At 46.1% G+C, this 23,847-nt stretch overlaps 1 protein-coding gene across 4 annotated transcripts in view; it reads right to left on the bottom strand.

Moving 5' to 3' along the window:
* The window catches only part of LOC144823538 (uncharacterized), a 428,207-nt gene extending 426,401 nt beyond the window's left edge, over window positions 1-1,806 (bottom strand). For 2 of the 4 annotated variants that reach the window (XM_078682136.1, XM_078682138.1), the window contains exon 1: window positions 1,539-1,806. In XM_078682136.1, the coding sequence (XP_078538262.1) occupies window positions 1,539-1,565 (27 nt within the window). In that variant the 5' untranslated portion in view covers window positions 1,566-1,806. The remainder of the gene's footprint in view (window positions 1-1,538) is intronic. The other 2 variants (XM_078682139.1, XM_078682137.1) reach the window with 2 other exon arrangements.
* Window positions 1,807-23,847: the final 22,041 nt, after the last annotated feature.

Here is a 23,847-nt window from a genome sequence, read left to right as displayed (position 1 = left end):
TTCTCGGCCTGCACGCAGTCATGGCCAGCAAGACGGGAGGGGATTTGCACGGCTGTGGGGGGGGGGAGCTCTAGGCAGTCTACATAGAGAAAATAAGAGAGTGCCCAACTGCGCATGACTGCTTTGGCCGGCCCTGGGACAGAACAGTCAGTTAGCACCAAAGACAGTGGGCTAGCCACGCCTCCCCTGCACTCAAGGAGCAACGCCCACCCACCGGCCCCCAACCAGGCACTCCAGGCATTTCTGCTTTCTCGCCGTGCAAGAAGCAGAAACATGAAATGGTAGTTTTACCATTTTATGTTTCTGCTTCTCGCACTGCGAGAAAGCAGTGGGGCGACGCCCCGACACCCCAATGGAGGAGTCGCCACTGTATATATTGGTGCTGAGGGTGATGCTAAAGGAAATACGGATCCCGGTCTTGACCCAGTGCTGATTCTATCTAGCGACTCTTCTTTATGGAAAGTTGATTCTTTGCTTGTTACCGAGAGCTACTACTAAGGTGATTTACCTTCTCCTATTTTATTGACCTTTATTTCATTGATGCTACAGCAGAGATCTCTCTCTTACAGACGGTTGCTACTGCAGCTGTAGGGAACTCGGCTGAGTTTCCAGAAATACCCTTCATGGGAAGTTTGTCGCACTCTTGCTCTTTTCCATAAACTACCCTTCATGGGTTCTACCTTGTTAGGCCTTTCAGTTAGTTTATCTATTCTTTCTTTATGGAACATTTTGCATTAAATTGTTATGCCAATAATTAATCTTTTATTGAGATTTCTGTGAACTGACTGAAGATGATCAGATCACAATAATCTCTTAAGATAAATAAAAAGTGTTGAAACCTTCCTAAACTCTAATCATTGACTCCATTTAAAACTCCAAATGTCGATGACATATGTACGGTATTAGTTCATTTTTGTTCCAATTATACGGACCGTGGAAATGGTCCATCTCATTTCTTAATAGCCACTGGATTTTCCAAGGACGATAAATGTAAGTGGGTGTATTTGTTTTGAACCGTACTAGGCTAATCCAATAGGCTCCCGCACATTAAATAAGATTTGTGTTTGAGGCCTTTGAAGCCTCAACTGGAGGTTTGAAACCAACAAAAGAAACACTGGGTAGTAGGTGGTTCACGTACAACATAGGAATGGCATATGAGAAAAAGAGAAACCCGGGCCTTTCAACCAAGGTGCAGAGCAGGTTGGCAAGGGGTGTGTCAGCTTCTTGGGTGGCTATTAAAGGGGCAGAGGAAGACCAGGACTCGGAGTAATGTAGTATGCGCAACATTATGCATCACTATCACACATCAAATGTCTCGCTTACCGCCATGTTCATCATACACAAAATAAACCCTCAACTTCTGCAGCACATGCAACCATGCAGTCGAAACCAAATAAAGGTTCAATTAGCACTATTTGGGGTTGAACAGATGGTGCGCTACACAACTAGCGAAGTTTCTAAATTAAAGAAACGTACCACTAAAAAACGGAGCTGCAGGTTGGAAACAAGTCGCAACAGCTTCGAAAATAATTACTCACCTCGCCTGAATCTTTCCTCGATTCCATTGTGAAACAGCCCTCTCGCTCCCGATGACCAACCAAAACAAACAGGAAGCTCTTCTTTAAAAATCCTATCTGTTTCAAGGTTACAGGATAAATCAGTCCACCCTCCCTTGTTCTCAGAAATTAAACGAGAATGAGAATAAAGGACAAACTTCTCAGAAATGAGTGTTCACCATTTCGGTCATGCTCAGAACAGAGAAAGACACCACTACGCATGCTCCGTTGGAATTAACAGAACAAGCTTGAGTGATCCATGGCGATACTTCCTCTTTCTAGAACACTCAGACACTCTTTGTATGCACATGCGCACTTCGTGAGGCGCTCCTTTCACCATTCTAGTTAAGGCGCTGCTTACTACCTGCACGTCAGCGAATGGTAGAGACGGACATGATTGGAAGACCAGTAAAACTGCCGCTAGAACGTCGACCTGTTCCCTGATTGGGCTATTCTGAGTCTTCCGTCTAATCTGGTTGAAGTAGTTTTTTACGCCTCACCTAGGCAGAATTTGCAATGTCTCTTCGTGATGTGTTGTGTTTAGAATATGGGCTTAAGCTCCTGCCATTTTCCACCTATGTTTTCAATTGGCTCCTTTGGCTGTTTTTTTTTTTTTTTAATTATTTTTTTCTTTGGTAAATTTATTTGTCCCGCCTTAATCTCCTTTTCTACTGTTGTTACACGTAATGTTGCTCTGTCTGTTTTGTTTACAATTTGGGATCACTTTTTTTATTAATCACTTTTTCGTACATGCTGTTGCAAGCATGCCAGCTATAGACCTCCCTGACCGCATTTTATGAGCACTGCTTTTCAGCATGTTTGTTTTCCTCTCTGCCCTCACATTGTACAGCGTAAAATACTGCTTACACTTCAGTTAATCTCCCTGGCTTCCCCAACAACGCATAGTGTCATGGGCCCCTGCGGCTGCCAAGCAGGGTCCTGTCAGGCAGCGAACGTGTACGCATGCAGTGCCTGCAAAGATCATGCCCTTTTTATGTCTCACGTGGCGTGGCAGCGCATGCACTGCTCGCCTCGCGAGATTTATTGTTAACAAGGACTTTCAGAAGAGGGCTTTAAGCCCCACCCCTCATTTCCATTGGCTGGTGGCACCTTTTATGCTAAACGGTGGCCTGCCATTGGAAATGAGGGTTTTCGGTAGACGCCCTTTTGCCTACGAGCCGGACTCGGTGGCCTGCTTTGCATCTGTCGCAAAGCACTTTCTTATCTTTATGGAACCATGTCATTCTAACACATGGGCCCATAAAGACAAGAGATCGAGGCTTGATTTTGTCAGGGGCGGGCCTATGGATTTCTTTCGCGAGGCAGTCAGTGGTGGTGAACATGATTTTTCAGGGGTGCGTGCAAAGGTCTAGGCAGCTGTGCCTTCCCCGCGTAGTCTGTGCGGCTCGGCCCCTCGCTCTCACCCCTTCTGCTGGCTGGTGAGAGGACTATAGGCTTTTGCCAGGAATGGGGAAGGCGGGCTCTCCAGGAGCCGTCTTTGTTTCTGTGGTTGACAGCGACGGGCCTTCCCCCTCCCTCTGAACGGGTTGAGAGAGCTTCTTGAGGGAATGGGGATTCGTGTGTTAGCAGCATTACAATAAAATAAAGCGTGATGAGGTCCGGAGCGTGCATTTGCACAATACAGAAACCTAGAGCTTTAACATGGCGAGGTGGGCTTCAGGCAGAGGCCCCCTCGAGGCACTGCTAGGTGCGCAATAATAGTATTTTAAGTTGGCACTTGAGAGCGGGGCCTCTTTGATCAACAGGACGGGGTGAAGTTGGTTTCTGTGCTTCAGGCACACTCAGCCAGCAGCAGCCACAGTCTGCCTATGACCCAGGCTTGACCAGTGTCCCTGGCGCCGCTGGGCCTCCCCTCCCACAGGCCGAGCTTCGACACCCACTGGCCGTGCTCTCTCTGAGGCGCACCTGCCCGTCCGGCAGTGCTAAGAGCTGTGATTCGTAGCAAGAGCGCGCTGGGCTCTCAAGGAAGCGAGGAAAACGTCCCGCTGCCCACTTAGTGATACAACCAGCCGCAATTGGGTGCAGATGTCATGATTCGCTCCCTGTGCTCTCGTACCCGCCACCAGGGGGCCTCATAGTGGGACTTTCCAATCTTCTAATAAGCTTCCAGACCCTCCCCTGCATGCATTTCCTGGCATGCAGCCATTTGGACACTTATTGGGAACTGATATCTATTCCCAATCCATGCCGGGTTTTGTGAAAGCCAGCCTGCTTATACTTGAAGCCCGCCTACTCATGCCTGAAACTCCATTACCCAAAATTCCCTGCTCACTGCTTTATCTCCACCCCTGCAGGCCAAGGATGGGTGGAGGAATTCAGCTCACCTGTGGCTGGCTGCTGCTAGCCTGCTCACACCTGATGCATATGATTGCTGTGAGCTCTTTTAAGCCCCAGCTCCCTTCAGGCCAAGGTTGGTCATTGTAGCTGTTTACCAGTGAGACCGATCCTTGTTTCCAGTGCTCCCTGAGCTTTTGCTATTCTTGTTTCTAGTGTTTCCTGAGCTTTAGTTATGCCTTGTTCCTGACCTGCTGCTGTTTTCCTTGTTCCTGAATGAGCACTGACTGCAGCGCTACCTTGACCTCTGAGCCTTAGTATTCCTTGTTCCTGAACTGCAGCAGTTTACCTTCTCCAGAATTAGCACTGCTTGTAGGTCTACCTTGTTTCCTGAGTTCCTGAGATATAGCTATTCCTTGTACCTGAATTAGCACTGCCTGCAGTGCTCTTGTTTCCTGAGTTCCTGAGCTATAGTTATTATTGGTTCCTGTTCCTGGGTTTCAGCTATTTCTTGTTCCGGATTTGCATTGCTTGCAGTGCTCTCTTGACTCCTTGTTTCCTGAGCTGTAGCTAATTCCCTGTTCCTGAACTAGCACTGCCTGCAGTGCTACCTTGACTCCTAAAGCTTTTGTAATTCCCTATTCCTGTACTAGAACTGCCTGCAGTGCTACCTAGACTCCTGAGCCTTAGCTTAATTTTTGTTCCTGCCCCAGCACTGCCTTCTATGCTACTTTGTTTTCTTGATTCCATAACTTGCACTATTCTAGTATACCCTTGTAGCCTCCCCTTCTGTATATCCCTTTCCAGTCCCTGCCTTTCTTCACAATTCCTTGGTTCCAGTTCCTAGTTTGCTGTCTTTCTATTCTGCTGTCTTGCTTCTGTTGCCTTGTATGTTTGTTTCCTGCTTTCTTCCAAGTGTCCCCTGTGGTTTCCTTCTTTTCCTGTTAAGCACTCCTCCTTGCTAGCTCCTTGTCTTTGGTGCTTGTGTTTAGGTCTACCCCCTTGCTGTTACTGCCTTGCGTGTTCCTGTTTGATCGCCAGGATCCGGGGGCTCAGCTGACTACCTAGGTGTGAGGTTCTGAAAATCTGGATTCATATAATCATTCTGGACTCGAGAATTAAAACTTCGTCGAAACATGACGAATTTGGTATCAAAAGACCGAGAATGACGAGTACATCATGTACATATATTTTCAGCATATTCGAGTGACGATTTCACCTCGAAATCGTCATTTACCTTCTGAACCCTTGGCTTCCATTTATATGCTGCCCTTTACATAGGCCTTAATACAGTTGAATTTGATTCCACAAGGACACATAATCCTTAATCGACTTTTCCCTGACCTCAGTACAAGTTGGAACCATTGCCCCAGGCCGAACTCGTTAGGTCAGTTCCCCTCCCAGTGGCCGAGCAAGATAGCATCTAGGCTCAACAAACCATAAAACCATTTCAGCGCGCACACCTGCCATATCTCGCTCACATCTATCTCCACTCCTTTGCTTCACTTACTTTATGGTGGGGAGGGGCCCGTTTTTATTAGGGGTCCAGTGATATCTGATGAAATGTTGGGCCTTGCCAAATGATTTGTTGTAGGCAGCACGAAGTGAAATATGAACATGTCACCATGACTCTGCTTTCTCTTTGTCTTAAAAGTATGTTAACAATTTACTTTACAACCAAGAATGTTTTGCCCGAGGCCCAAAATTGTGTATAAGAAGAGAAGCCTGACTTTGTAAAAGTGTGCAGTCTCCTGAGAATATACCCGTATTGTACTTCTAGGACACTTGTTACCTTGGTTGCAGCCAATAAACTAACCTTTGACTTCACCTAGAAGACTCCGAGTTTCTGTAGGTCTGGATCAGGAAGAACCCGAGGTCTCTGGGTGTTGATTCCCTGGCACCGCTGGGTTACCGGTTCTGTGCCGGTTCTTAAAAACCCAGTACCTCAGTTGGCGCCCAATGTTTGGGGCGATTCCAGTGGTACCAGTCAGCCTGAAGATCGTGAGGAGCTTCGTGTGGAAATTCCGGAGGACGGCCAACCACCTCATCGACCCCTGCATGTCGACGTGGTCCAAAGGTCTTTGCTGCGAGGTTCCCCGCTTCCCGACGGCTACAAGGACTGCTGCCCTGGCTATCGCCCTGATTTGGACCCTTGAAGTTTTTGGTAGAGCGAAACACTGAGACGAGTCTTCTGGTGACGTCATCGATATTTCAGTTAAGTATAAGTGGAGCGTCTCCCAGTCCTTAGTTGGACTTAGTTTTGGGTATCTTTGGATACAAAGTTTTGTATTGGTACTTGCAAGCACCAAAACCGAAGGACTCGTGTATTCACGAGAAATATCGTAATCGATAATCCTTTGAAGTTTGGAACTAGACTAGAGAGCGAAGATGCCTAGTCTTAGACTTGGGAATTTGTTTTGTCTTGGTGGTAATAATAGGGACTCCCGATTGGAGGACTCATGTCCGGTTCCTCCAGTTGGAACTCCGACTTACGAACTGTATGTAAAACATGGGGTAGGCCCCATCACCTACAACGAAGTATGGATTAAATATACCAGGAAAGATGGTGTTTTAAAATGGCCCCAATATGGTAGCTTTGATTCTGAAATCTTAGACAACCTCGAAGTTAAACTCTTTAAAAAGAAAGCCCGGCCGGCGATGTTTGACTCTTTCCGCTTATGGCGTAAAGAAGCCAAACAAAAAGAAATTAACCCCTTCAGTGCTAATGACAAGGGTAACTCGTCATGGAGTTTCCATTGATTTCAATGGAAAGTCAATGGGAAGAGGGGGATGTACCTTAGCAGCCAAGTGGTTAAATTAGCTAAGAAAAATAAGAGAGAAGGGGGACTTTCAGTAATGCAAGCTGCTGTACAGTTTAAAGATAATGAAGAAGAGCAGATGAGTGAGCAGTTGCACAGGCAACGTAAACTGGCAATAGATAAGTGTTATCCAGTTTTGCCGTCTCTCCAGCAAGAGGCAGCAAAAGAGCGTGAAAAAGACCCATTAATGTCGCATTTACTAAAATCACCACCCCCCTATGCGCAGAATGCCACAGCACCCCCACAACTTTAGTTGCGCAAACTACGCCTCCTGCTCCTCCACAGCACTCACCAGCGGTTCTTCAGCTGGCTCCTACTTCTTCGGTGCAGCCTCCTCCAGGCCCACCGACCACCTCTGTTTCACCTGTGTTTTCTACAATTTTGCCTACTGTACTTTTTACGTCTCCTAATGCTCCCTCTACGATTTTGCCTAGTGCCCCCTCTATTTCCCCTGATACCTCTTCTGCTATCTCTACCCCCGCCTTATCGCACCCCGTTTTTCCATCTGTTTGTCCTTCAGTTTCACCTTCCATTCGGCAGAAAATGGCCAGCACTGTTACTAACCTTCTTTTACCTCTTTTCGGGTCGCCTACTACTACCCCTAACATGGGAAGAAGACAGTTGCGAAGTCAACTGCCTGATTATCAAGAGAGAGATTCACTGAATAGTTTAGCTCGGAAATGGGTCATGGACACTGCAAAATATGATGTACAGTCTGTCATGGAAGTCTTCCATCAATGGGAAGCAGCGACACAGAGATATGTTTTCGAACAGATGTGTGTTTTCCTTTGCGAGGATTTAGAAGACAATGATCAGGAATGCATCCCACGAGAAATGTGTCGTGTACGATTTAGGTTCGGAGAGGGTATGATTGTAGGTCCAGATGTGGAAAAAGCAGTTGAAATGTTGTTGTCATATCGAAGTAAGGGAAGCAGTTCTGGGTCACCATCTGAATCTAATACATCCAGTAGGAAAAAGGCGCGACAATACCCTATGAGAGAAGTTCCCCCACAATGGAGGGAGGGTGACACGACTGCTGTCCCACCTATTCTGCCACACTTTCAGCGTGTATGGGTACATGTCCCATGGAAGCGAGCTGAAGTTTTAGCACTCAAACAAACATTACCAGATCCGCGTAAAAATCCTGCAGGGTACTATAAAGAGTTGTCACAAACTGCTGGGTCATGTATAATGAATTTAGCCGATATCGATATGTCATTTGGGAATGTTGTTCCACAGCCTTTATGGGGTAAAATTCGTCATATAGATCACGACCAGGAATTAGGTGACACATGGGCTAATATTACTGCTGCAGATGCCCGACAAGATGGTGGTGCCAAGCTTGAGCCTTTGATAGCAGAACTCCCTGGATAGTTGTGCCACAATTTCCAGTTGTCCCCGACATTACCACATTATTGACTATGATTCCAGCTTCTGCTTCATGGTTTTCAGTGATTGACCTAAAGAATGCTTTCTTCAGCATCCCAATTGCTGAGGAGAGCAGGGACATTTTTTCCTTCAGTTTAGGAGGTCGAAGTTTCCGCTTTACACGCGCTCCTCAAGGCTACTGTGAAAGCCCCTCAATATACAGTCAAGCCCTGAAAACACAGCTTGACACGATTGTTTTGCCTAAAGGTGCCACTCTTGTACAGTATGTGGACGATTTGCTCATTGCTGCAGATACTGAGAACATTTGTAAAAAGGCCACATTGACATTATTGCGTCATCTGTGTGATCTGCATGACAAAGTGTCACTTTCCAAGCTTCAATATTGCCGACAAGAAGTGACCTACTTAGGTCACCTCTTATCAAAGGAGGGAAGGAAACTGACCCCAGAAAGAATTCAGGCAATAGCAAAATTGAGTGTGCCAAGAACACAGAGAGAAGTGCGTGCTTTCTTGGGCATTACATCGTACTGTAGACAGTGGATTCCAAATTTTTCGTTATTGGCCAAACCCTTGGTGGCATTAACGTGTAAAAATACACCCAATCCCATTCCTTGGTCCGAAGAGTGTCAGAAAAGTTTTCTCGAATTACGCGCAGCATTATGTTCGGCTCCTGTGTTAGGTACCCCCAACTACAGTAAGCCTTTCACATTGTATGTCCACGAGAAGGAGGGCTGTGCATTGTCTGTGCTGACTCAGTTATTCGGAGATAGACAGCGGCCATGCGCCTATTTTTCGTCCACTTTGAATCCGGTAGCACGAGCATTGCCAAGTTGTTTAAGGGCCACAGCAGCAGCAGCTGTTTCTATTCGACAGTCTGCTGGTCTAGTAATGAATAATACACTAATCGTGATGGTCCCGCATGCAGTAGACACATTGTTAAATAGGACCAAGACACAGCACTTAACTAGTGCTCGACTGTCTAGTTACGAATTAACGCTGCTAGCGAGCCATGTGCACATAAAAAGGTGCAGTACTTTGAATCTAGCCACATTGTTACCAATTGCAGAGGAATCAGATGCTTTAGAACAGCACGATTGTTTCCTCACAACAGAGGAAGAGACAAAAGGGAGAGTGGATTTATTTGACACTCCTCTTGCTGAATGTGATGGTACATTATGGGTAGATGGTTCATGCTTTAAGCTCCCAAATGGGAATGTGACTGCAGCATATGCTGTCACAACTTTGCACACAGTCGTTGAAACTGCACGAATACCACATGGTTCAGCTCAAGCAGCAGAATTAGTCGCACTTACGAGAGCATGTGTGTTGTCTAAAGGAATGAGAGTGACTGTCTACACTGATAGTCAGTATGCGTTTGGAGTGGCTCACAGCTTTGGACGATTGTGGAGAGAACGTGGGTTCCTGACTTCGCATGGAGCTAAGATTCAGCATGGTCAGTTGGTGAATGAACTTCTTGAATCACTGACCTTGCCTCTGCAAATGGCGATTGTGAAATGTAGTGCTCACAAGAAGGTGACTGATGATGTTAGTCGTGGAAATGCGTTTGCTGATGAGACCGCTAAAGAAACGGCAAAGAATGTGATGAGCCGAATGTATGTTGCAGGCCCTGAAAGATGGACTGGTGAGGCTGGAATATGTGAGGACACGATAGAAAGTGTGAAGTCCATCCAAGCTGAGGCCACAGAGAAAGAGTTGAGCACGTGGAGAGAGAGTACAGGGAGAATGGATGCAAATGGTTGTTGGGTTGAATTGACAGAGCATCAGAGATGGTTGTTACCCGATGCATATGTGCTTGCAGTGGTTACAATGGCTCATGGAATGGCTCATATCAGCGTGAAAGGGATTTGCGAGTTGTTGGCCCCAGTATGGAAGAATTCAGGGATTCCCAAGTGTGCGGAGAATGTTGTCAAAAATTGCATGGTATGTCTGAAGCACAATCCTGGTAGGGGAACCCCAACTCCAGCTGGTCATTTTGCACCTCCTACGTATCCGTTCGAGGTTTTGCAGCTAGATTTCATACACATGGAGAGGTGCAACAACTTAAAATACGTGCTCGTTGTTGTTTGTGCCTTCTCAAGATGGGTAGAAGCCTATCCCCTAAAAGACAATACTGCCTTGTCCACAGCGAAAGCCCTTGTGAAAGAGTACTTCCCTAGGTTTGGAATGCCTAGAATGGTCTGGTCTGACAACGGAAGTGAATCTGTGGGTCGTGTGATGAAAAGAGTGTGTGAAGGGCTAGGCATTAGGCAGAAGTTCCACGCTGCAAATCACCCCCAATCAGCTGGATTAGTAAAATGTTACAATGGCACGCTAAAACTTAAATTGGCCAAAATCCAAGCGAGCACAGGTCTTCAATGGCCTGACGCTCTACCCTTAGCACTCCTATCCACCAGAATGACTGTGCATTCGCGAGTGAAACTCAGCCCTTACGAAATTGTCTTTGGCCGGCCAGCCAATATATGGGGAGTGCCTAGGCCCACGAAGTTCAGCGAGCTGCAACACCCTATTTTGCTTGATTACTTGTATGAATTGACGGCTAAACTGCGTGTTTTGCATCAACAGGTCCACAACACCCTGCCTCCGGTCTCTGAGACACCAGGTCACTCCATTGTCCCTGGATCCTGGATTCTCGTAAAGAACTTTCAGAGGACAAAGAACGTCCAGCCCAGGTGGACCGGGCCGCACCTCGTCCTTCTTTCCACGAGGTCAGCAGTTCGAGTGGAGGGGAAGGCCAACTGGATCCACGGGGTCCATTGCAAGAGAATCCCTTCACCTCCGCCACATGACCAGTGGGTCCAGAAAGGTGTCACTAACTCAGAGCTTACAACTGTGCCACGTGTCATACCTGTCAGCGATGACCGTGTAAAAGAAACTAACCCTGATTGTGAAAGCGAGACCCTTTTTCAAGAGACTGTGCCACCACCAGAACAATTGAACTCTTTGGAGCCTGAACTGCTGTTTCAGGACCAGACAATACTAGGAAAAAGACGCTACAATTTGCGACCTAGAAAAACGAACGAACAAAAGTGATTCCTTTTTATGATTTGAGACCAAGACCTATGGACTAATAAACGCATTTTTTTCCCTCCCAAATCCTATTTTTGAAAGTGCAGATCTCCCATCTAGGTAACTTGCTTATTTTTTGTTTTTTCGAACCGCCATCCGCGTTCCGCTGCTAGGGCCGCGGTTGATTAAAGTCTTTTGGGTGCAGCTGACGACGTTAGGTCGGTAGTTCTGGTTGGTCCAAGGGAGTTGCCCTAGACTGACGGAAGCATCCTTTAGCAGAGGCAACCTACCACCGCGGGCAGCACCTTAGAGAGGATGGAGTTTCCTGATGTGGAGAGACCTGCCAAACCAATGAACTTTAAGCAGAGACTATGTAACACGATGACAAAGAAAAGTTTTATAATATTGTGTATTTTTATGCTATCCAGCGTAATGATCTTTTTGATAAGTTATGTTTTATTCTCTTTCCATGTAACATTTGCGCCCACTGCATCACCCATACCTCCTCCTACTGTTTCCTCTCATTCTTTCCACCCTCTGCCTGACCACGAATCGAATAGGAGATTAGAGTTCATTAATAACTCCTTTGTTCAGTTATTACACCAACACCAACTTGTAATGAACACGACTAACTGTTGGGTGTGTGGTCTCATGCCTCACACAACGGATAAAGGTATCCCCTATTTGGTCCTGCCATTTAGTCACAATGGTTCAGTGTGGGCATATAGGACAATGTTCATATATGCACGAGAAATCCAACCCCTGCGTTCTGTAAAAGACAACCTCAAGACTAGCGCCCTAGTCAAGGGTATAGTTGACATGATCAAGGAAGTAACTTCTTATGAAGATACTCCGGATGATGAGATACTCGCATATGTAAGTTGGAACGTGACCGGATATGGCACTACTTTAAGTGAGAAACAGCAAGCCAAAAGATCATCCCCTATCTGGATCGTACCCCATCAGGGTCACCTGTGTCTGCAAGGTATTGGCAAGAATCCCAGAGCTCAGCTAGGGAAGAGTATCTGTACAGAAACGTATGTTTTTGGATCTCAGACTTCCCCTGCGTTTTTAGCCGCTAAGGGTACTTATTTCATCTGCCATGATAGAGCCTACACATGGTTGCCCCCTGACTTCTCGGGCTCATGTTTTGTTTCATTCCTGTTGCCTCCCACCTACACAGCAGCGGCGGATTACCACCGGACAAGGGTAGTTAGAGGTGTTTTGAGTAAAGAAGACACTGCAGGTCAAGAATTTGGGGACTTTGCAAAGGGTTTCCTGCCGTTCTGGGGATCCATGGCTAACAGTAGGAACATAAGGCAATTAACAAGGGTAGTTGAATCCACCGTGATTGAAACTGCTGGTGCCCTTAGTAACCTGACTGCTGAGCTCCAGTCGGATCGACTTATGACCCTTCAGAACCGGGTCGCTTTGGATGTTATACTTGCAGACCGAGGTGGAGTATGCAAATTGATCCAGTCTAGTTGTTGCATTTTCATCCCAGATAATGCTCCAACCGTGTACAGGGCCATCTCCAAACTACATAAGATTTCTGAATCTATCCATGTGGATAAAGGAGATTGGTCGTTAATGGGATGGTTCTGGGAACTGATATCTGCCTAGGGATGGAAAATTCTGATGGTCATTGGGATGCTCTTAGCCATTCTTTTCCTGTTCTGTCTATGCATACAGTGTGCTCCTGCAATATGTGGCCTCTGTGTTACATCATGTGTAAGGAAGCCTGTGTCAAGAGATGAACTAAGTACTAGAATGATGTTACAGCAACATCTCAATGACTATAGGAATATAGATCTGGACTCAGACTAACATGAGGATAGATTAATTGCCTATGTAAGGGCAAAAGGAGGGATTGAGGTTCTGAAAATCATTCTGGACTCGAGAATTAAAATTAAAACTTCGTCGAAACATGACGAATTTGGTATCAAAAGACCGAGAATGACGAGTACATCATGTACATATATTTTCAGCATATTCGAGTGACGATTTCACCTCGAAATCGTCATTTACCTTCTGAACCCTTGGCTTCCATTTATATGTTGCCCTTTACATAGGCCTTAATCCAGTTGAATTTGATTCCACAAGGACACATACTCCTTAATCGACTTTTCCCTGACCTCAGTACAAGTTGGAACCATTGCCCCAGGCCGAACTCGTTAGGTCAGTTCCCCTCCCAGTGGCCGAGCAAGATAGCATCTAGGCTCAACAAACCATAAAACCATTTCAGCGCGCACACCTGCCATATCTCGCTCACATCTATCTCCACTCCTTTGCTTCACTTACTTTATGGTGGGGAGGTGCCCGTTTTTATTAGGGGTCCAGTGATATCTGATGAAATGTTGGGCCTTGCCAAATGATTTGTTGTAGGCAGCACGAAGTGAAATATGGACATGCCATCATGACTCTGCTTTCTCTTTGTCTTAAAAGTATGTTAACAATTTACTTTACAACCAAGAATGTTTTGCCCGAGGCCCAAAATTGTGTATAAGAAGAGAAGCCTGACTTTGTAAAAGTGTGCAGTCTCCTGAGAATATACCCATATTGTACTTCTAGGACACTTGTTACCTTGGTTGCAGCCAATAAACTAATCTTTGACTTCACCTAGAAGACTCCGAGTTTCTGTAGGTCTGGATCAGGAAGAACCCTAGGTCTCTGGGTGTTGATTCCCTGGCACCGCTGGGTTACCGGTTCTGTGCCGGTTCTTAAAAACCCAGTACCTCAGGTGGTGTTTCTTGTTCACTGTATTGTCTTTGAGTTACATTTATAACATCACCAAACGTATAAGCTCCACAGACCCTGCCTTTGCATGCATATCCTATATGTGGGTATTTACAGTCAGTATCTGTAACAGCATTTGTGGGTGAGAAACTTACTGAGCTTCAGTCTTACCGTGTGGAGCTCCTGAGTGCTTTACCCCACACTCCCCTTTATTGTTAATGTTGTATTATATATATGTCCTGCACATCTGTCCTGGGTGTAGTTAGTCTGAATGCTAAATTGCCTCGTGAGTGCCCTTTTTTTCTGGGTCTTACTCATTTACTTATACAGGCTTCCACTTTGGATCCCTTTCTCTCCTCAAACTCCTTGTATGATCCTGGGCAGCACTGTACTGCTCTTTCTGTGTACGTTTTCTACCCAGTTCCCAGTCCTTGCGCAAGTCCCTGACTGTGTTCCACACATAGTCCCGGACAGTCCCTGACAGCAGAGGCCCCGGTGGCACTGCACCTGCCGCACCAATCAACGCGGCGCCCATTTTGGAGAGTGCCGATTCTAAGAGCCGAATATTGAAGGTTTCAATGATGAATATCGGCTTGTACCAGCAGTGATGTTTGGAAACCGCTCTGTCCAGGATGAAAGAGCAACTTATTTTAACAACGACATATTAATCTTTAACCTGCGCAATCCGGATGTTCCGTAATTATTTCAATGTTTTAAATACACTTGAAACGTCTTGATAGCTAAAAGGTTCGTTTTACACTGGTTCTTGTGGAAATTCGTACCCGAAATATAAACTAGTCTTAGTAATTAATCTGCTGTAGATCTAACCCGCCGGAAAGTAGGCAACGCGACACAATGATGCATCCACAAAGATTATCAAGGTAAACAATGGCATTGACATCCTAGTTAAAATAATGTCTATTAGACTACGCGAGTGTTTAAATTAGAATTATTGTCTAGAATAGATATTTGGCACTGCCGCACAGAGATTCTGGTGCTACGGAAAGAAAAACTGCACACATTCAACACATCATACTCCGAATTGTAATGACAAACAACTACTCATTTTATCCCTGGCTGGACAGAGACAAGCGCTGAAACACGTTTTGTTTACCTCCAGCTAACCAAGCACAGTAACCCAGACGGTAACCAACGTTTACAATGAAACTTTATCTGACCCGGGGAATCATAACGCGGTCATTATCACGACAGCGTTGTGATTCCGCATACCATTACTCCGCAAGTCGGAACAACGACTTGCGGAGGGAGGGGGGGGGGTGTTGGATTTAAAATCCAACACCTTCCCTAATGTCCGCACAGATTGGATTTGGAATAGTAAATTATACTATTCCAACTTCCAGTGCCCCCCCTCCGCAAGTCGTTGTTACATCTTGGGGAGAAATGGTATGCGGAATCAGAACGCAGTCGTGATAACGACCGTGTTGTGATTCCCACTGGAGAAAAAGAATGCGGGATGTGATCATATAATCGGTAAAAACACGTGCAGCGTTGTAGAAGTAAATCCTGCACGCGCACGCTTGCTGTAATAAAAGGGGACCTCATTTATTCCCCTTATCCCAATTAGGTAGTAAACCAGGCCCGGTTCCAGGAATTTGTATTTGGGTGGGCCAAGGGTGCATTCGGGTGGGCCACTGCGGGCTCGATTTTGTCGCATATATATCTAGGCAGGCCTGCTTCAGGGCCCTCCTTTATCTCGTCTTAGTCCTACAAGGCCCAGTAAAACGCACTATTTCCCAAATCTCTTTCTAAATGTGATCACTCTCAAAAAGTGTTATTTCCATGTAATGTCCCTTTGATGGGAAGAGGAGGTTTCTGAGGTGGGAGTATCAGCCAAGTGACACTTCTCTGGCTCCCTCTGTGCGAGCCGTCAGGGAGAATCCCTCTTCATTACTACCACCACCTGACCATGGACTCTACTGTGAACTCCCTTACAGGCTTGATTATCCACTACTCCTCTCCAGTGCACCTTATCTCACAGCTGACCTTGGGCCCCAGCCCCATATCAGGCATCATCGGGCTCCACTTTCATTTTTCCTGGTAAAAACATTAGTAAAATCACCTTCAAACTTAAAACATTGAATATAGTAGTAAATATAATTAGCACACACTTTAAAGTATGTTCCACAGTAGCCCTTATGACCCAACTGCTGATGAAATAAACAAAAACAGAAATGCCGGTTTCAGCGCTGATGCGAAAGTCTTTTTTGGCGCCGCACCCAAAACCTCTTTTTCCGTAAATACCTTCACTCCCACCCTCCACCAGTGCCCCTCATCTTTCCCTAACTCTCCCCTCCACCCCATGACCTCTTCCTCGGATTCCCTCTCTACCACCCTCCACCAGTGCCCCTCATCTCTCTGTAGCCCCTCCCACTACCTCCTCCTCGGATTCCCTCACTGCCACCCTCCACCAGTGCCCCTCATCTCTCCATAGCCCCTCCCACTACCTCCTCCTCAGATTCCCTCACTGCCACCCTCAAACAGTGACCCTCATCTCTCCGTAGCCCCTCCCACTACCTCCTCCTCAGATTCCCTCACTGCCACCGTCCAACGGTGCCCCTTATCTTTACGTAGCCCCTCTCTCTTATGCATTTCATTTGTTGTATAGCGCTACTCATATCAGTGTAGTGTGTGTCAGTACTTTACACCGCGCACACATTATACAGAGACAATGAATCATACTAGTATGTAAATCAGTCTACAGGGAATGTCACATAAGCCAATGAGGATTACAAGGTGTATGAATCACAAGTCATTCATACTGGTGGGCAGGATATTTTAAAAGGGTTAGGTCTGGGGAAACACAACCTTAGGATTTAAAGAGTATTCCATGGGGTCAGCTTTACTGATGAAAATTTATATCTGCCCAAACATACTCACTTTAGCAACATTAGAATAATGAAAGACTTGGGAAGTTCTAACTATATCACAAAACAAAAAAAAGCGAAGTTCTAACTCTACCATTCATGTTTGTATTCAGCTCTTTGAAGACAGTTCATTGGTTACTGTCCCATGGTAGGATTGTAACTTCTGAACTGCAAGTAACACAAGGATCTCTGTGACAAAGGCAGTAACCCACTGAGCTATCCAGGGCTTTAAGTGGGCCGGGTCTCACTGTGTCTGAGCACCAGCAGTTTTTTTAAGGGGGTCTCGAAACGGGTCTCCATCGAGCTCTGTTTTGAGCCCTGGCACAGGTAGTCCGTTTTTTTCCGAACTGCAGTGACAGCAGTCTGATGTCACTGCAGTCCAGATAAAAGTGCCGGGGCACAAAACAGAGCCTGATAGAGACCCGTTTTGAGACAGCAGGCACATCGGTGTACCCTGTTCACACTACTCACATGTGTAAAATTACGGCATGACGTCATGCCAGGTGAGCATTGTAGGGGGAAGGGAAATCCTTTAAAGAGAGTCATTTTCTCGTTGGATTTTCCTTCTCCTTTTGAAACTTGGGAGCAGCAACATTGTTGTGATGTCACCAGTGCTTTAAGTGGAAGCTTTTGCAATATTATATACAAGCCATAGTTGCTGTTATCTTATGCAACTAACAACCATTGACAAAGCCAATAGTCCTGACTTGTAGGTAGGATGTTACTTGTTGCATCATATACCTGGATGCAATGACAGAAACAGCAAAATACAAGTCGGGCCGCAGACTGCTAAGCACAGATTTTTAATGTACTGTTTTTAAGCCACGTCCTCAAATACATTGGCCACGCCCCTTTAAGAGACCCCCCCAGTTTTTTCATCCCACTTAAAGCCCTGAAGTTATCCACATAAAATACAGTTCATCAGCATTTAAAAACTACCAACAGATAAATGATTGCTCTCCAGCAGGATCACCAGCGTTATCTGGGCATTCTGTATTATTATTGTTGTCCTGCATTGGCCCTGATAAAAACTGTTTAAATGAAGCACACACGAAGTGTGTGTTCTGCTGGGCCTGTGCAGATTTAAAATAAGAAAAAAATGTAGTAACACATTCTCTTACCTACTCCATTAGTCAAACTTTGCAGGGGTCAGGAAAGGTTAATAGAATTAAACAAACTTCTTTGCTCATGTGCTGCGTAGAAAAAGAAATATCACAGCAGCAGGACAGTAGGCAAAGGTTACCAAAGGTTACCTTTGTCAAAGAAATGATTTGTTGCCTTTCGCCATTCAGAGGGGAAAGGGGTGAAAAAAGTAAACAAAGCCTCGTTAACATATACATGGTCTTGTAAAGACCTGTGAAATACTCTGATGCGGCTGCGATAATCTCTAAAACTGTCTCTGCATGTGCGCGCCGGGAAGCTGTCTCGGCCCGGGCGCACACATGATGGAGGAGGGTTGAAGCACTTTGATCTCAAAGGCATTGCCCGCCTGCCTTCAAGCCCTCACTGCTAGGGCCGAGGATCCTGTTTGGGTGGGCCAGGCTCATGTTTGGGTGGGCCTGGCCCACCCGGCCCACCCGCTAGAACCGGGCCTGTAGTAAACCCTGTCTTCAGCTCCAGGAGCCCCGCAGAACATTCTAGTCCACGTCATGTTTAGTACATACATTTCTCACTATGAGATTGCGGCTTACACAGAGACGTTAGATGTGTGCGAGTCTTGTAAAGTCCGGGGCCTTTAGCAACAGCTGCTTTCTGAGAAAACTGGTCGTGATGTGAAAATGCATGCGTGTGTGAGCAGTGGAACTAAATATATATCCTCGCTCCTTTGATTGCATTTATGTACTGCAGACAGAATCCGTCCTCGCAGTCCATTAAGGAGCATGTTTTACGCTATTAGAGAAAAAGTGTCACTTCTAAAACCTGGCTGCAGGGGTTAATAGCTGGAAGGTGGCCAGGCACTCCAGTAAGCAGACACTCTGCATGCTGTTCCCCCTAACGGAGACAAAACTCAGAATACATGTTATTTACCGTTTATTTTAGTGTAGTGCTCGGGTGGGGGTGTAACATGTCAGCAGGCATTGGTCTATTTGAGCTGCAAATATGTTTTTTGTTAAAATGTACAAATAGAGCAACAAATGGCGGAATATGGAGCCAGTGGGACAAATTCATAATTCAATTACCCTTCTTAGTGGTGGCTTTGTCTATACTTCAGAGACTTTCAGTCATGAACATTCCCGGGCCATGATGAGGGAGACTCAAGGCATGCTGGGACTTGTAGTCTTACTATTCCTATGGTAAGTAAAGCCCTGCTGGATCCAGCATGCTTATGCTGCTTGAAAAATACAGGACTGGTTGAAAGTCGCCTAAATGTCCAAGGGCAGGCATGAGATCCATTAATGTTGTTCTTCTGTTTCCAAAGACAGCTCCCTGGGTTCTGGCTGTTTAGGCTATCCCACTGTCGAGGTGTGGTATGATCTCCTAACTCTGCCTCTCGTTTGTGTGCCCTGCATGTATTCTGGGACTTTGTGGAGAGGACAATGTTTACTGTAACCATGGACACGGAGACAGTGACTCTCTGAAAAGATCACACATTTCTGCGTTCCACTTCATTTTGCACATTTTCAATATTGGTGAATTTTCACCAGGGTCTCCAACAAGTAGTTCGTGAGCTACTGTTGCTCTCCAACTACCTCTGAGTAGCTCACCTGTGTGCAGCACAGCTTAAAAATTAGAACGCTTTTGCTTGGTTGAATTATTATACATATAATTTTTTTTAATTATATAGCACTAAGAATAGTAGTGGCTGTCAATGAGCTTCATTGAACATAAGTAGATCCCAGTACAAAAATGAGTTTGGGAAAGTCGTCTGCAAAGGTAACTAGATAGTAGTGAGCTACTTTTACGACTCCTTATGGTTCAAAGGAACAGACATAATATACATTTATTTAAAGAAACAATACAAGTTATCACTATGGCTGTCATTCAAATCCAATGCAAAACCATGCCTGTCTGAAATAATTTTTTTCTCCTTGATATGCTTCTAATTTCCTGTCAAGGGTAGAAGGAAAGCATTGCAAATGGGGAGGGAACACCCCAAAAAAAGCCTTTGCAAAGCCAATAGATTTGGTGTTTGTCAGTGATTGTTGTCATGGTTTTTACAAATCTTCATTGATGGGAGAGTGCTTGGCTATCACCAATATCAAACTAAATAAAAAACAAACAAATAAAGCAAGATATCAAAAAGAACACACTGTCTTCTAACACTGATTTGCCTGCAGATGTGTTCCATGAATGCCATCCATGCTGTATGCTGTAGTGAGCAGAAGAAAAAGTGAATGACACAACTGACTAAAGGGTAAAGAGGGCTGACGGAACCCCCTATAAATAGGTATAATACATATTTAATGTTTAGCAAAATCAAAAGCTCTTGGATGCTGCTAGACCTAAAAATTATGAGGGTGTAAACTCAGGTGTTTCTGTGCAGGAAACAATATTTCCCCCATGGTGAAACAAAGAAAAACGAAACGTGCAAATGTTGCAATGTTGAAATGAACACCTGGCTACAGTTTGCATACAAAAATGGATAGCACACTCGGGTTCATCTAGGAATCGGCGACTGTTGTAGATTCGCAGTAAGTAGTGCTAATGGAATTCTTTGTGAATTTCAAAAAAGTTTGGTGCTTGTCCCAAACGTATCAGTAGCTATATGGAAGCGCTTTTCTGATCTATATATTTATTTAATATATTGGATATTTTGTGAATTGAGACCATCATATTTAGGTCTGGCTAGAGACAGCTTAAACTGCCAGCGTCATGTAATCAAAAGTAGCCCTAAAAAACAAGCATTAAAAATGCAATAGGTCTCGCCTTTCATTAAGGTAAAGCCATTTGCTTTGCTATACAATACCATTAGCAAAGCAAATAGCTTTAACTTAATCAAAGGCGAGACCTATTGAATTTCCAATGCATGTATTTTATAGCCTCTGGCCACGCCTGGCCAGAGCATGCACAAAGTATAGATGCGGGTAATTGATCCATAGCAGGGGTAGAGCCATGATAATTACATCCCTCCCCAACTTGGTGGTGACCTTTGCTGATGTATTTGACATACAAAGTCTGAGCCGTTGGCTCAATGGTGGTTTAGGCCATAGGTTATAACGCACATGTTGTGACCGGCTGTCTATGCTCTGCAGCCCTTCAGGTGCTGTGAGAATCAGCTCCAGTGCTCGCTTCGATGTCTGACCCCTTAATAGTGGTGTGGCTAGGAGCAGATTCTTCCGGCTTAGTCTGCTGACAGGGGTTCACCAAGGTGATCTTTTCGTTCTCTGATTTGGGACTCTTTGGACTTCAGAAGTCCACCTTCTGGAAACATGACACATTCCTAGTGACTGTTTCTTGGCCTTTCTTGACAGTGATCAGAGTCTCGTCCATGTAGATGGCTGTGAATGACAGTGGATGCCTGAAAACGATGTTCGTCTGGTTCCTCACTTACCCCCATCATGTTTGCCTGTGCACGTAAGTCTGCCTCTGCGGTACGCGATTTTACTTAATTCCAGGTCTGCCGGTTAGCAGTCTAGTCGTCGGATCGGAACCACAGTAGCGTCATCAGCGCTTTCGGGGACTCCGCTTATCAGAGGCGGTCTCCCCCGGCTGAGCGCTTCGAATTCTATTTCAGGACAGGAGGCTCCGATTATGCTAGTCTCATTTCTTTATTAGAAATGCCCAGCAGCCATGTAAAAAAACACATTACCCAGAAACACTTGGGTGATAACCATAGAGTCTGCACTATAAATAGGTATGTAGACAATCCCACTTCCTCTTTCTTTGCTGCTCCGCAGCCAGTTAAGTGCTCTTACCTTCTTATTGTTGATTTTGCTGTTGTTTATTGTTGTAGCTTCAATTGCTGCATTGTGCATGCCTTATATTGCGCTCTGCTTGCGCTTTTCGCCGCGTTGTTCATTCTCGAGTGTCCGTTTTTTCTGTGGGCGTGACGCGGCTGGGAGCGAGTGTTCTCCTCCCGAGGGCTGGGCGCTTTGTGCCTGTGTCCGTTATCGATTGTGGAGTGGAGTACAAGGGTCCTGACTGCCTCGCGCTGCTCGCGCGAGCTGTCCTGCTTTTGGGAGGCAGCCGGTACTCGCGCCTGCGCGTTGCTGCATTTCCGGTGCTTCATGTGTTTCTTTCACCGGAGCTTCCCTGAAGAGCGTCTTTCACGACGTTAACGCCCACAAACCTTCCAAAATTTGACCCTTTTGACGCCGACGCCTACAAAAAGTCTCCGGCTGTAATAATATGCATAGGCTTTGCCTAGAGTGACGCTTTTTGTGTACCAGCGAGCCCTCCCTCCACTCTTTATTGCTATTGTTTTGCCAGTGGTTTATTCTGCTGTGTGGCTTGCTGTGAGGGTTTTTTCACTCCCCTGTGACCTTTGCCTTTGGCATTACATATTCTCCTTCCTCAATTCGTGGGCATATCTTCACGTTACACGTGTATAATGAGTGATTATTATAATTATGAGGAGGACGCTGAGTTTGAAGAAGAGGCTCCTTAACTCCTGGAGCAGGATCTTGTGGAGGCACTTGATAGAGGAGTCCAGCACTCCATGAACAAAGCCCTAGTGCGTGCCATTACACCTCTGAAGCGGCACTTGACCAAATATGCCCAACTGCAGGGTTGGGTCCCTAAAGCCAAAAAGTCCTCTTCTTCATCTCCGACTAATCCGCATGCTTCGGACTTTCAAAAGTTGGCACAGTCTTTGTCTTCTTCCAAACATCCTACTATTGTAGAGGATGGCGAGTGTGACGATCACCAGTCCTCTTCGTCTTCTGATCCCGCTCCTCCCCCTCCAAAGAAGAAGAAATGTAAGGAGCATTTCGTTGACGCACCTTCTCACCCTCCAGTTCTCACTTTCGAGCCTGCAGACATTGTTCATCCCCAGTCCACTGCATGGCTTCCGTCCCCAGCGGTGACGGAATACGTTCAGCAACACATCCGTCAGCCATTCGAGAAGGAGGTACGTGCCCGCCTCCGTTCTGAATGTCCCCGGCCCGACCTAGCAGATCATCTGGCTGAGACTCCTGAGGTGGACCCCACCATGATTACATATTTACGCAAATTTGCGAAAGATCCAAAGAAGGGTCTCGACAGGTCGTGGCGTGCCTGTCAAGACAAGGTGTTGGATCTCTTGGGACCACTCACCAAAATGTTAGATCTTGGTTTTTTGGCAAAAAGTACCAACAGGATGGTTGACCCTGATGAACTCATTGAATGGGCCCAACGCGCCATTTGCCAGTTGGGCAATGCTAACTGCGCGCTCTCTAGCGAGAGGCGCCGTTCCATCCTGCTCAAACTGGACCCTAAGTTGGCCGAACTGGCAACGTCTGAGTCGGGCCCTGCGGCCCAGGGTCTGCTTTTCGGACAACCCTTTTTAAAAGAATTGACCAATTTCGTCAATACTTTCAGTGGCCTAGATAAAGCCCAGGCTTCTCTTCGCCGGACCTTTCGTCCGGTTTTCAACAGGGCCGGCAGAAGGGGACGTTCTACCGGCCGTGGTCATCAGCAACCCTCACAAAGAGGGTATCAGTCCCACCGAGGAGGCCAGCAAGATTCGGGCTACACCCAGCGTTCCAATTTCTATCCATCAAGAAAAGGCCGAGGCCAGTTTAAAAAAGGACGTTCCGGTGGCTCCTCCAGCGGCTATCACGATTCCGCCACTTCAGGTGAGCATTCTTCCTGCATGCAGTGTTGTTCTGGGGGGCAGGATTCGCCTTTTTCTAGACAATTGGCGATCAATCTCCAGCGATGCATGGGTGCTGGAGACGGTTCAGGGCTTCAAACTCGATTTTTATCAGCCGATCCGTCAGTCCCATCCTCCTTTTCCCCTCTATTTCTCAAAGCAAAGTCGAGAGTTCATCACAGAGGAACTCAAGTCTCTGCAGTTGAAAGGGGCGATTGTGCCGACCGAGCGACACCCTCAGGGTTTTGCCAGCTCAGTCTTCCTGGTGGAGAAGAAGGGGGGCGGATTGAGGTTATTTCTCAATCTGAAGGAGTTCAATGCGGGAATAGTTTACCGTCACTTCAAGATGGAGGGAATCCATCTGTTGAGGGACCTCCTGCGGGAACGGGATTGGATGGTCCGTCTGGA

The sequence above is a fragment of the Lissotriton helveticus genome, chromosome 3_1 (genome assembly GCF_964261635.1).
Source record: "Lissotriton helveticus chromosome 3_1, aLisHel1.1, whole genome shotgun sequence".
Classification (NCBI taxonomy): domain Eukaryota; kingdom Metazoa; phylum Chordata; class Amphibia; order Caudata; family Salamandridae; genus Lissotriton; species Lissotriton helveticus.
The sequence above is the reverse complement of the archived record's forward strand: the minus strand, read 5'-3'. Positions and strand labels throughout refer to the sequence as shown.